General features: G+C 47.4%; 1 protein-coding gene across 1 annotated transcript in view; it reads left to right on the top strand.

The window, feature by feature from the left end:
- Positions 1-365: 365 nt before the first annotated feature.
- METTL24 (methyltransferase like 24) overlaps positions 366-13,614 on the top strand; it is a gene marked incomplete at its 5' end in the record, with an annotated part of 33,124 nt that continues 19,875 nt past the window's right edge. Inside the window, one exon of the mRNA XM_032184461.1 lies at positions 366-395. Coding sequence (XP_032040352.1) covers positions 366-395 — 30 coding nt within the window. The remainder of the gene's footprint in view (positions 396-13,614) is intronic.

Here is a 13,614-nt window from a genome sequence, read left to right as displayed (position 1 = left end):
GCTGAGGGCCGGGATCTGAGGGCCCATGGCGGCCCCTCCCCGGCCGGCCCCGCTCGGGGCGGGGACTCGGCGCTGCCCCATGGGGCCGGCGGCATGAGCCCTGCGGCGGGGCCGCGATGCCCACGGAGCGGCCGCTGCGGCGGGGCTCGGCTTTCCGCCTCTGCCTGCTCTCGGCTGCTCTCTTCCTCTGCCTCCAGCTGGGCGTCAGGCGATCCTGGTGCCCGGAGGAGAAGCCCCGGGGGCCGGCTGCGGGGTTGGGACCCCCCCGGGCTCCCCCAAGGGGTCCCCCCCAGCCCCCCGGGCGGCGGCGGGTCACCTACGTGCGGAGCGGCCGGCGGCGGGGAGCCGAGCCCGGCTGCTGCCCCCCGCAGCCCCCGGGCGGCCCCCGCAGGAAGGTAGGGGTCGGGAGAGGGCAGCCCTGTCGCGACAGGAGCCGGGGGGTGGCTCTGTGACAGCTCGGGGGGTTGGACGTGCGGCCACCGCCTGGGCGGAGAGACCTCGTGGTCCCCTCTGGACACCACCCGGGCAGGTGTCCCCTGGTGATCCTGGGTACAAATCTGCTTTTTGCTCTTTGTACACGTTCCCCTAATAGTTTATTGAAAGCAGAGAGGGTCAGTGAGCGCTTGCACTGCGTGAATTTTGGGGTTTCTCATCTTTCGCCTCGTCTGTTCATAGGGAGCTGTGATGGTGCAATGGTACCTCGCTGCGGTGTCTGCATCGCGCAGTGCCGGGTTTTGGGGCTTTTCTGGTCCATGTCGGCTTACCCGGTGTTCTCCTAAAGCACAGCTTCTGAACGGTTGTCATTAAGGGATAATTTTTGCATTCATAGGAAAAAAATGCTAATCACGTGGATTCAGGTAGCTTCTTGAAGACATGCGCTCAGCACAGCATCAAACACGTGAGACAACAGTAAACCATGCCCTAAACCAATTTCATGATCTTTTTGAGGAAATCGAAGGGGAAAACTAGCAATGTGAGAGAGCTCTCGTCGCACTGGAGACCTACCAGTGCTTTGTGGTGTTGGAGAGGCTCACACATCCCACATCATGTTTCTGTGCCTTTCCAGGTGAGGTGCTTGAAGCATCACTGCTGTGGGGTCATGGTGTCTGGCACATTGCTGATGAGGCTTCAGTTGAATCACAGTAATTAAATCAAGGGAGAAATATTAGGAAGTATAGAGTACAGTGGGGTCGCCTGGTTAAGCCTGAGACCGCAAAGTTGTCTCCATGTTCAGCCCTTTGGCTGGAGCATGTTGATCCAGACTAAGGCAATCTAATCCTTGAAGTGAAGATAAGGCAGTGGAGGTAGTGGGAGTGAAATTCTGGGAATTTCTGGTCTGGGGAGTGAGTTGGTAAATGAAGATGTAGGGGAAGTGGTCTGCATACTGCCATTTTTCCATGTTGAAGTGGCGATCAGGTACAATAGCTTAAAGAGGAGGACTGATTCATTTTATTTTTATTCTTATTTTTGGAGTTGTCACCAGGAAGTCCTTCCCTAGGTCACTTCAGGCTGTTCTAGGACAAGGTGAGGGCTCTTTTCAGGCAGGGCTGCTCCCACCAGCGGTCTGCGGCTTCTTCCAGCCCTGTTGGAGAGAGGTGGCAGCACCAGACTGCTGCCAGCAGCTGGCTGCTATGCGCAGGTTTGTGCTGGTGGAGAGGGATGCAGCCAGCCCAGCTGTGCTGTGCCAGCTTGGGATTGTTGTTCGCCATGGGTTTTCTATGCTTTTGCGTCTTCCCTCTGTCCATAAACCACTGTCAGTCCATTTCTGGAGTATGCAGAGGCTTTCAGATATATTTTTCCTCACTGCTGGTTTTGTTGTTGCAATATATTGTGATATGTGAGCCAGCAGGACAGCAGCAGTAAGAAATCAGGTAGGGTGAGCCCTGCTCTGTTTCCTTAGTCTTGTTTCATTACAACCCTGCTTCAGCTTACAGCACTAAATTAAAGAAAAAGGCTGATGAACAGAAAGTTTCCGTAGGTCTAGCTGAATATCCTACTTGCTGGCCTTATAAAAGAAATTGCAAAAACATACAGGGAAATTATCTGGTGGCTACTGTGAATCGCTTTAAAGTTTCCTGAAGCAGAGCTCTGTCATTTATTTCCCAAGCAAAGCTGCAGTTAAGCAAACAACAACACCAAAAGGGTGGAAAGAAAAGACCCAGACTGGGTGGGAAAGGTGGAGATTCGCCCATAAGTGGCCCTTGTGCCTGCAGGAAATTGCTGGTGTAAACGTGTGCTTTTCCTGATCACCAACAAATCTCTTTGAGTGGATGGAGGGACTGCATGGCAGATGGAAGGGGTTTACCACCGAGGTTACAAGTGGCTGTGTGTTCCTTAGCACCTGAGGTGCACGTATGAAAAATTCTCGTGGAAAGCCACAGGGAATAAAGGCGCTGTTGGTGCTCTTGCTGGAAAATAATAGTCAATGTCTGGCTTTCTTGATGGTCTTCTGAAGAACGTGGAGAGTCACACGATGTGCTGCAAATGTAAAGCAAACAGAAGATTGCAATCCCATTTGCAGTTTGGTGGGAGTGCTTAGGACTGTGCTGTTGATAATAAAATGACCAAATATGTTTATAAACTGACTCTGAGCTCTGCTTGTGTTGGGCATTGGTATGGGAATGTACAGAGCAGATAACAAAACTCCAGCTACATGTAAGCAATTGAAAGTCTGACACGTGTGCCAGCTCTTGTGGCAGGCATCGGTGAGATCTGCACCCACATAATGCCACAGGCACAGGGGGCAAGTTTTAAAATGTTATTGCAGGGTGTGACCGTAAAAAAAAAAAAAAAACAAACACAAAAAACCAAACACAAAAAAACAACACAACAACAACCAAGTAAAATATTGCATTTGGAATTTGAAGTAACAGCAAATTCTTATCACAGTGGTCGCAGTAAAAAAGCCATGTTGGGCTCTGAAACGGGGAGGAGCCTTTTCCATTAGTCTGCTTAGGAAAAGTTGGAGTTATTTGACTTGCAGGCAGATTTATTTCCATGTAGGAGGAGGAGGAGAGGGAAAATAAAGTTTTACATGGTGCAGTCTAGTTATGCACAGGGGGAAAAAAAAAAAAAAAATAAAAGCAGATTTTAGTCTGGGCAGATGTTTTAAGTTCCTGTAGTTGTCCTTGCCAATGCTGGCAAGCTCTGTGACTGCGTCTCTCCTAAAAACTGAGGTTCAGGTTCCTGCTTTCTGCACGGGTTTAGCTGGGTTTTGCAGTCTAGGATTGGATTAGGAGGTGGACTTGGTGTAATGCTTCAAGCCACGAGGCTGTAGCCACAGGTGGATTTCTGGAAGTGTACCTTCTTTAAGGCTAGAAGGAAACAACTACATTTTCTGTTCTTCAAAGACAGAGACTAATTGTTTTTCGCTGATTTTAAAGTCCTCAGAAATCTGGTCACTCAGATTTTTAGGTAAAGTCAGGTTAAGTCTTCAAAAATCTGGTAAGCTTTGGATGCGACTTGGATAGGGGTTACTTTTTGGAGGACATAATGACCAATTGCTCCCTAGGTCCGCCGTAAGAGGGACAGGAAGTACCTGGCTTCGTTTTTGGGCAAGATGTTAGGAAAATCTTGTAACTCTCCAGTTGGGTAAGCAATGGTAGGGCCCTCAGCACAAGTGTGAACTTTGGCGAGACGTCCGGCATGGAGGTGGAGCTGAGCCAGCCTCCTGAGGTCACTTCCACACTTACCTGCCCCAAAATTAGCGGAGCAGGCTGGCGGGCAGTGTGATTATCCAGTCTGGAATTAAGCCTGAACAATGACCCAACGTCAATGTAATAAAAAGAGGTAATGGGGTCTTTAAAGGCTCTAAGTGGTCGTTGCTGTGGCTTAATACCTCACAGGAGAGACCAGGCTCCTCCGTAATTGTCCTGTGCTGACTGAGTGGCCCCCGAAGGAGCATTACTTGACAACTTTTTTCCTTGGAGGTCTCTCACCAAGGGTAAACTGCCCCAAAGTTGCTAAGCTTGTAAGATTCACACCAGGCAGCAAATCTGGCTGCTTTGGGCCATCGGTACCTGGGGAACAGCTGCGGGAGCTTTGGTCTTTGCTCAGATGTTCAGGCTAATCGCACAGACTGGGAGAGGTTATTGTGTTTGGAAGAAAAGACCAAACTTTTATTGAAAGCAGTTCTCAAGAGCCGACCATCACATCTTGGGAGCAGCTCTGCCACTGCGTGGGGGCAGCTGAGGGACCAGAAGGTACAGGGAGAGCACAGGGATCCCTCCTGCTGCCTCTGACGAAGAACATCGCTGGCTTTTTGCTATATTTCAACCACCAAATAAATGTGTTTATGGTAAACCATCAGGAGGAGGTGGTCGTCTTGTTTCTGACAGCAATATTGCTCGCAGGCCTGTGAGGTAAATGGTCACCAAGAATAACCTTGATTCTTCCACATTTTGTGTTACCTGAAATAGGTTTGTCCTCCGTTAATTTTGGAGAACTGGCTGGGGAATATTATCTTTCAGAAAGTCATTACAGCTGTATGAGGTGTAATTATATCCAACAACACAGATTTCTTTCCAATACCTACTCAGACTTTCTTTCTCCTGTATAGAGAATAACTCTTCTTAGAGAGCTGTGGCACAGAAAATTTGTTTTTAGAGTATATAAGCTTCCCCATCTAAAGACATAACCCAGAGTTGGAGGTGGCAAGTTCTCCTGTTGGTAATTTGTTCCATAACTGGCTGTTTTGACACTTGTTCCAGCTTTTTCTTGAGCCAACCTGGGCAGTCTGTGAGCCTCGTACAGAAACTGGATCCTTTATGACTGTGGTAGCTGAGGGAGGAAGAAAACCACGCTGACCCCATCCCATTTGCTGTCCTCAGCTCAAACTGGGCTGCTGCCAAGGGAAGTGACCGGCTTTCCTGTCCTCCAGCCTGGGCAGTGAGTGGCTGAGGACCTCTGGGCATGGCCTGTAGGTCCCAAAAAAGGGTGGGGATGGAGCAAATATTTAACTTGGGAGCCAGCAAGGGTTTCATCCCGGCGCGTTCAGTCAGTTCACGTCAGCACTGACCCATCTGTCAGTAGAGGTAGGTGCTGGTGTGCCAAACGTCTCTGCCACGCTGAAGGGAAGGCTTCAGCGACTCCCCCTGGATTTTCTCCATGTGCTTTGACATCTCCTCAGAGCCTCCATCCACGTGGGTGGCGCAGCGTGGGACCTGGGGCAGCCTTGTGCTCCAGAGACACCAGCACGTGCCAGCGACGGCTGTCCCTCACACCACAGCCTGGATAAAAGGCCGAAGGCGTAGGTGAGAGAGGCGGTGCAAACCACCACTAATCCTCATGGCGTCTACAGCATGCCCCTCGTGTCGCCTGTTGTAATATTAGCTCGGGAATCTGTTTGTCTTGGAGGGCCGCTCAGCAATCCGGAGCTGCAAGCAGTGGATGTGAGTCACTTCACAAACCCCAGCGTTTCCATAGCTGGTTGAGGAGGAGCTGTGGTGTCAGGGAGGGGGTGACAGGGTGTCCATGGTGTCTGCTGGCCTGAAGATCACAAGACCTGGGCCTTGAAAGCTCGCTGGCTCTGCGGGGGGCCCTCCTTTTATTTGTTTCCCTTTCTTTTTCATTTTTTTGCAACGTTTAAAAACCAGCCCTGTGATTTACGCCCTCCGTGACACATTTGTAGATCCGGTAAATAAACCTTTCCGTGTCTCTTTATGTAATGATAAACGTCGTAGTTCCAGCAGCTGCTCCCACGTGTGCAGAGAGCTTGTTTCTTACCCAAATCTTCTCCATCTGCTCTGCAGATGGGAGGAAAATGGCTCTGCGGGGCTCTTTGAAATTCAGGAGCACAGAGCTGCCTTGTCTGCACAAAACCCAAATCTGAGGGACCCTTGTGAGGATCCTGGGGTTTTAGATGCAACACCTCTGGTTTTATGTGCTGCTTGTGGGAAGAGCTAACCAAGAGCTGGCTTCAGGTTCCACCCCCTGATCGGTTTGAGGTGCAGCTTCAGGTGCACTACTGCAGGTTTGCTGGCGGTGACCGAATCCTGGATGGTTTCCAGGACTGATCTGGGGCTCCTGCCGGCGAAAGAAATTGAACACGCTGCCCATCGTGGCGTGTGGAAGACAAACCTGGTGTGCCTAACAAGGAGAGGCCTGCGGAGTGAGGCAGCACGTCTCCTGGGGATGTTGCTGAAACAGGGGATGCTCGGTGCTCTTGGTTTTGACAAAGTCAGAAGTCTGTCAGAAAAGATAAACAACAAAGGAATGATAAAATTTGTTAATACCAATGTGTCTCCTTTTGGACTTTGCTCGTTTATGTTCTGCAGCACTGGAAATCTCAAAATAAAAGTGAACTTTGTTTCATCCCGAATAGGGCACAGTAATAGCATCTTGTTCATTTTCCCTTACTCTTTCTTAAGCAAGAAGCAATTATGTGTCAGTTGGCTGCTGTGTTTCTCCTCAGTTAGATGTCGTGGTGAGTAGTTTGATCTCGTGGTTGTTCCTCACTATGATGTCTGTGGGAATTCGGGGTACAGCACAAGGGCTGAGTGGCCTGACGGGGTTAAACCACAGCGATGTGCAATCTCACATTTAAACACCTAGCGACTTGCAAGCCAGTTCTTGTTCCTCTTCTAGAAGGAGGGAAATAATTGACCAGCAGCTGGTCAGTCTTGCTTTGTTTGAAAGACTTCTACAAGATGAGAGGTTTTATGCTGTCAAAGCAGAAAAGTCCTGCAGCCTTTTAGTCTACCCAGTGCTAAGAATTAATGTTTACTTCCCTTGTGATTTTACAGAAGTTCAGCTGGAAATAGCGCCTTCCCTTCCCAAGGCACAGAAGGTCCTTGGTAGCAGTAGGAGCAGGACCGTTCATGTGATTTATTGCTGGAGCTGATGTTTCGCTTATGTCTGTGGCACCTTTTGTATCTCTTTGTTGGATGAGATTCAGGGATGAGCTGGCGTGCTTGGGGCTACACAGACCTACTGATCTGCCCCTGGTGTGGGTATATCACCAGTACAGGCTGGTGGTGAAGGGGTTTTTTGATGCCTCAGGTTGCTCTGTGGGCTAAGAAGTGTGGTGGATCATTTCCTTTTAGACACTTGCACTCCACTTGGAAGAGAGAGAAAGCTGTGCAAGTGTGAAACACTCGTATTTCCGTGGAAGCAATTTTATTTTAAAGCACTTTTTATTTTTTGGCAGGTTCTTAGCCTTAGGCAAAGCCAGCAGACAGGCTGCCAGAAACATCCCTATCTGTAAATCGTGATTAGAGTGCTGGAATTTGCACAAAATAAACTCGGCTTATCTGGCTTGCTGAGTATTTACTGATGAATTCTGTTTGTTGTAGCCTGTGGTTTGAATACTGAGATGAAGCCAACCTAGGGGAAGACAGCTTTTTTTTTTTTTTTTTTTTCCCTTTCTTTCTTTTTTTTTCTTTTTATTTCTTTCCATTTTTGGATTATGACATCTACCTTATTCTCTCAACCAAGGAATCTCGACTTCATTTAAAGCAGGTGGGCACACTGATTGAAACCCTGGTCTTGACTCTGCTTAGCAAAAGTCTAAGTTTGACAGGCAATGAATGCCAGTGGTTGCTCCGTCTGCTTCTGGCTCTTATTCTGACGTGTTGGCAAGCAGGTACTGCAAATAATTCAGCCGATTGAGTATTACACTGCTTAAGCGGTTTGGAGAATTTGCCTCCATAAATTTCAGTCTGTTCTAGCTCCTGGTTTTATCTCCATCGGATGAATTATCACCCTGTCAGCCTCTGGATAGTGCTGGAATTCTGCTGCCCGACTTGTTAGTGTTTTTTACCAGAACAAAGAAACCCCAATCGCTGTGCTGCATGAAGAATAAATCAGATGCGGCGCTTTCTGAATTCGTAAGCATCTACAAAATAACGTGTGGGCTGGAGCTCTGATACAGGTGTTTACTGCAAGCCACAGGCCTGCACCCAGGCTGCTGCAGGTGAGTAAGCAGAGTCCAGGCCCACGGGTGGATTTACAAAAGGGGGTGTCCACAGCAGCCAATTTAAGGCTGGCAAGCTGGTTCCCAACACCTACTGAAGCCAGGGATTCACGCTGAATTCAACAGAGCATCAGTTACCCCCAATCCTCTGCATATCAGGCCCTGTTGTGTTAGTTTGGGAAAGGACTCCTAACTTCCCCAAAGCCACGTTATATTCCTCAAGTGGCGTATATTCTGCCATTTAATGGGGTGCCAAGTGGCCTTTATTTTTCTCCCCATGCGTGCTGGGTCCTGCCAGGCCCCTGGGCACGGTGCCTGGGAGCTAGGTGCGTCCTAGGGTTTCCCTCTTCAATCAAATCCAACACACCCATCCAGGCATCTCTACACCCCTGGCCATTGAAATTCTTCAAGCGCCAGTCACGTCGAAACCTCATTTAAATTGAAGACATTCCCTTATTAATGCAGAAAGCATTTTTATCGCAGCACCGCTTTCCATCGGCGGGATTTGATTTGGTAAATAGCCTTGCTGCAGGGGAGAACCAGCCTGCATTAATTACGTTGCTTGCTTGTCTTGGCACAGGACTTCTGTTCCTCAGCCTGATGCTCCGTGGTCAAACCTCAGGATAATGCACGGCAGTTTGATAGCACTGGGGTCTGTCAGGGAGGGACCCCATATGTGGTCAGCTTAAAATAGAGAAATAGAAATCTTTCCTGTACTTTTTTTTTTTCCCCCAGTTCATTATAGACCTTATAAAGCTCATGAACAAGATCAGATGCCAGCTGTGCTTGCCCCGTGACACTCTCCATAGCTTATGCTTCAGATGAGATCTCTGCAGTATGGTTTCTTTGGTGCAAAACTCATGTTTAAGGAAGCCAAACAGCAAAGAAAAATAGAAAATAATACTAATTTTAAAAGAAAAAAAGAAACAGGTCAGACATGTAGAGATGGGATACCTATAAAAGCAGCCATGTTAGAAATTATTTCACTCAGATCTTCAAATAAGAGTCATGGTAGAAGTCCATATTTTAAGTTACAGCCTACTGAACCTGTGCTTGGCCCAGCTACTTTGACCTTAATGATGTGGAGTAGTAATTTTTGTAGTCAATACCTCTTGTGAACCTTGTGTGTGCTGTAATTCTGTGTGTTGTATTCCATAATGCTGATTATGTTTAGCTAAAGGGGAACTTTCTCCAGGGTTTTTCTAAAGGAGGTCTGTGCTGAGGCTGAGGCGTGCTTGTTCTTTCCTGTTGACGCCTCTGCTCTGAGGTGGAGTTTTTTTCCTTGTGCCACATCTTGCTGCTCCAGATGTAAAACATTCGGAGTTATTCGGCCCTGCTGAGGAATAAAGTGCAGTGAAGCATTAGGTCGGGCTTGCAGCTGACGAGTAGACCCGGCCCTATAAAACACAAGGCTGTAGCTTTTGTGCAGCGTGGCATGTTTGAGGTTCTGGTCTGGGCTTCCTCGTCTCCCGAGCTAAATGTCTACGGTGTTGAGGCATCTGAGCCAGTCCTCTAGGCTGCTTTTGCAGTTAATGGAGAGAAATGGAGCTTTCCAGTGTGTGATTCATCTTCCTTATTTTAGACGTCTGCTCTGTAGTGAGATGAATCACACCCTCAAAGAGCCCGTCTGCCTCATCTGTCCTGTCACGCAGCTCGGCCTCCCAGCCGCCTGCAGGAGCCTGGGCCCTGCTTGTTCCTTCACTCCTGGCTCTCTCTGGGAGTCAACAAGCTAATTGCCTCCAAACCCAGACGTAGGAGGGATCACTTGCTGCAAGAGCTGCTCCGTTGGCAGCGTGAGGAGCGATGTACCAGGTTTGGCTGCCTCCGGCCTCAGAAGGCCTCCCACGCATCTCAGCAGGCTTCGCGCTGGGCACGTGTCCCCTGCAAGGCGTACAGCAGTACTCTGGTGGGCTGCCACACAATAATTTCAGCATTCAAAGAGCTTTTGAATTGAAAAAAACACCACAGCACCACCAAAACCCACAAAGATGGTATGCTCAAGGGCTCCACAGGCAGCCCAAAGAAGGTGACCAAGCCGTGTCCATCGTGTCCAAGGGTATCCTTCTCAAGCCTTCGGGAACATGACCCAGTCATTACACGTTTGCTTTGTAGACGTCTGAAATTTTGCAATTTGAATCCCACCCATTGCATTTTAAAAGGAGAAGAAGAATTCTGCAAAATTTCACCCAAGAGCAAGATCTGTTCAGATATACACTCCAAAAAGGAGGTGAACATAGCGATATTTAGGGCAGAGCCGGAACAGCTGAAGCTGAAGATGTGTATGCCATTTGTTTCTATGGCTAGCAAATATTTACGGTTATTGATGGAGTTTATTGCCACAAGCGCTTTCCACTCATATTTGGTTCTGCCTCAAATATAAAAACATAGAGTTTCACAGTTTAATCAAAAAAAGAAAAAAAAAAAAGAAAAAAAAAAAGAAAAGTTCTTGACGAATTCCCTTTCACATTTAAACAGAAGGGAAAGGAAGCTGTTTGAATTACTGGACTGAAACTTTACAATTGATCTGGGAAAAAAAATCATGATTTACACTTTTGTGCCCAAGCTAATGCTAGAAAAGCCAGAAATTCTGCAGACCTACAATTTTACACCTGATTGTGAGCCTTTTGCACATGCTTATTTAAACTTTTTATTATAATTTCAGATTTTTTTTTTCTGACAAATGATGCCATATGTGTGCTATGGATTATTAAGGGATTATCAGATGATTATTGCAGATGGCTGGCGAGGAAAAAAACTAGAAATAAATGGTCTGTGGGGAAAAGTCACCACAGATTACTGCCAAATTGGTCTGAAGGAAACATCAGTCCATATGTGTGAAATATGTGGAAAAAAAAGTCAGACCTTCAAATGGATACTAGCTTTTGTAAGAAAGCAATGGCATTGATTTAAGGTTTTCTATGTTCTCTGGTTAGCTCATCTCTTGAAAACCTAGATATCACTCTGGGTAGCATTTTCTTGATACCCATTATACTTCTGGGATTGCTGAAGTTGGTTTCTGACCACTGCTTGCGATAAAGTCTGTCTGAAAACTGACTTTTGTTACAGTGCTTATTTCAGGTGAAGCGCCCACAAGTGAAATGATGGATGTATAGAGATACTTTGGGATATTTAGTAGGATATTTTTAAGTGGTGCTGTAACTTTCCAGCTGATGTCATCTTTTATATGATGGATTCAGGACATCCTCATGTTCAGGTGTCGTGGTGCCTTGTTGGATGAGTCCTGACCATCAGGAGACAGAGTACAACATCTAGAGGGCAAGAACTTGTAGGGAAATCAGGAGTGTGAGTTTGTCAGGAATAAACCTGATTTTCCCAAAGCAGCGGGTTACCCCCCGCAGGCAACCTGATTGAAGAGCCGTGCTCTGTTTTCATCCCCGTTCATCGTTGGTGGATCTCATTGTGTTGGAACCACTGATCTGCCCAGCATGGGTGTGCAGTAGATGTTCAAGCAGCCACCTTAAATGTGTTAATTAGCGAGTAGAAATGGGTTTCTTCGTTGGAAGGGGCCAGGGACCAAAGGTGACATTTGAGAAGCGATTCAAAAGCATTGCCGTGAATCCCGAGCTCTGTCACAAAAGTACCATTTGTGTGGTGCTCTGAAATATAAAGGGCTATAGAAAAGGTTGGTTTCTTTCTTTTCTTTGTAGTGAATCTGACTTATTAAGCCACCGTGTTTTTAACCTCCTTTTCGTGTGTTTATTGGTAAATTTTGGAGACCTATCAGTGGAAGGACAGTTTGTCATCTTTAACATTTTAAGGAGCTGAGAGTAAGCCGTGCTAGTTCTTTGATACCCCACGCTTCTGAAAAAGAACCTCATTCATGTGATTAATTATAGTGTGGCTTTTTTTTTTCTTTTTTTCTTTTTCTTCCCTGTCCCCACAATGGCTGCCCTGTAATTCCACTCCTTAATGAGATCCTTCTCATACCAATAGATCTCAGAACAAATGGGCACAGATGTTTAGGTGTCTGGGGTTTCTTCTGCTGGAAAACGATTGTCAGTCTTCATTTTCATTTCAGCTCTCCAGCCTGTTGAAACAGCGGCATTCCTGCCATGGCAAGCGGTCCTCAGCCGTGTGTACTGCGACTCAGTCTGAAAGATTGCACACTCCTCCCTCCCGAGCGTGCACCTATCCTCCTGCTGTGTTAGCTGCTTGCAGGCTGCTGTCTGAAGCCAGCGTGCTGGGGTACATGCTGCTGCAGAGCTTTTTGGGCTGGCTGGTGTTCAGCCTCGTGCTGGGCAGGATACAGCGGTCCCCTGCTACCGCGGGCAGCAAGCTTCAGGGTGGGAGATGCTGCTTTTGTTTATTTCTGGAAAATATGTTATCAAATGTCTTTTTCAGCATCTCTTTACAGAAACAAACAAACAAAAAAATAACAAAAAAACAAAGCAAACCCTAAAGGAACAATAAACCTCATGCAGGCCTCCTGGCTCGCATTCACTCCAGCCTATGTTTACTCTGGCTGAAGAAACACCAGTTCATAATATCAGCTCAAGGCAAGCTCCATCTGGTCTGACGGTCCTCTTTCATCACCTTTGCTTTCTGGTTTTGCCCTCTGCTTTTCTCCCTGGTGTCAGAGGATGCCTGCTGTCACCACGCGGGCTCGTGGTCCCCAGCAGGGCTGGCTGCTGCCTCCCCACTGCTCCCCTCCGTCATCTGACTCCATCCCAGGCCTGTTGATTGTTATCCCCTGTATGTTTTCCAGGGCTTTTTTGGAAATAAAATCCTGTAGGAATCCCAAATATTTTTTTTCACAGCATCGCAGGAGGGCTGAGGTGGGAAGGGCACTCTGGAGGCCATCTGCTCCAACCCCTTGCTCAAACAGGGACACCCAGAGCTGCTTGCCCAGGACCATGTCCAGGGGGCTCGGTTTGTAGCTTATTGACTGTTGAAATTAATTTATAGAAAACACACTCATTATGGAAGCCCAGTTAATCACAACTGATTAAAGGGAAGCTTGAAACTACCTACCCAGCCACAGCAGTGAGTTCTCCCACCTGAGGATGAAGAGTCGCAAGGAATCGATCTTAATTCAGTTCACCTCAACACCCTGCTTGTATTTATATCTACTTGAGGGCAAGAGATAACACGTCTACATTTCCTAGCACGACAAAAGCAGGCAGAATTTGGGGAAGGTGCCACAGATGGGAGCGCAGAGCCCTGTTGGTGTGTGAGCACATGCCTGGAAGACCTTTTCTGTCCCACTTTGTCTGCGTGGGAGGTGTTGTTTGGAAAAGTGATGGGGTCCCCAAGGTTCAAAGCTGATGGGCCTCGCAGGGAGCACAGAGAGCATCCACTGCAGCTAGTTCCCCGTGGTTATGAAAATGAGGATTTGTAGGGGAGCCATGCTGGTATTTTTCTGGGAAAACAAAGGATTCTGGTGTATCTTGTCAGGCAAGCGTGGGGAGCGAAGGAGGCTTTTCTCAAAGAGTGCAGGAAGCTATCTTTTCTAATGAGATTAAAATCTTTTAGAATTTAAAAAAAAAAAAAAAAAAAAGGAAAGAGATTTGTTTGCAGAAGTTTCCTTTGGTGATTGCTGTTTGCAGTACAAATCCTTCTTTCAGCGGACACCGGAGCAGAGAGATATGATGGGCAGAAAATGCAACAGAGATAAAAATGATTTCCCTGTTTTCAGTCGTCCTGCTAGGGGGTTAGATATTCAGAGTTTGTTTTTCTTCCTG

The sequence above is a fragment of the Aythya fuligula genome, chromosome 3 (assembly GCF_009819795.1).
Source record: "Aythya fuligula isolate bAytFul2 chromosome 3, bAytFul2.pri, whole genome shotgun sequence".
NCBI lineage: Eukaryota > Metazoa > Chordata > Aves > Anseriformes > Anatidae > Aythya > Aythya fuligula.
Note: the sequence above shows the minus strand (reverse complement) of the source record. Positions and strands in the feature narration are given on the sequence as shown.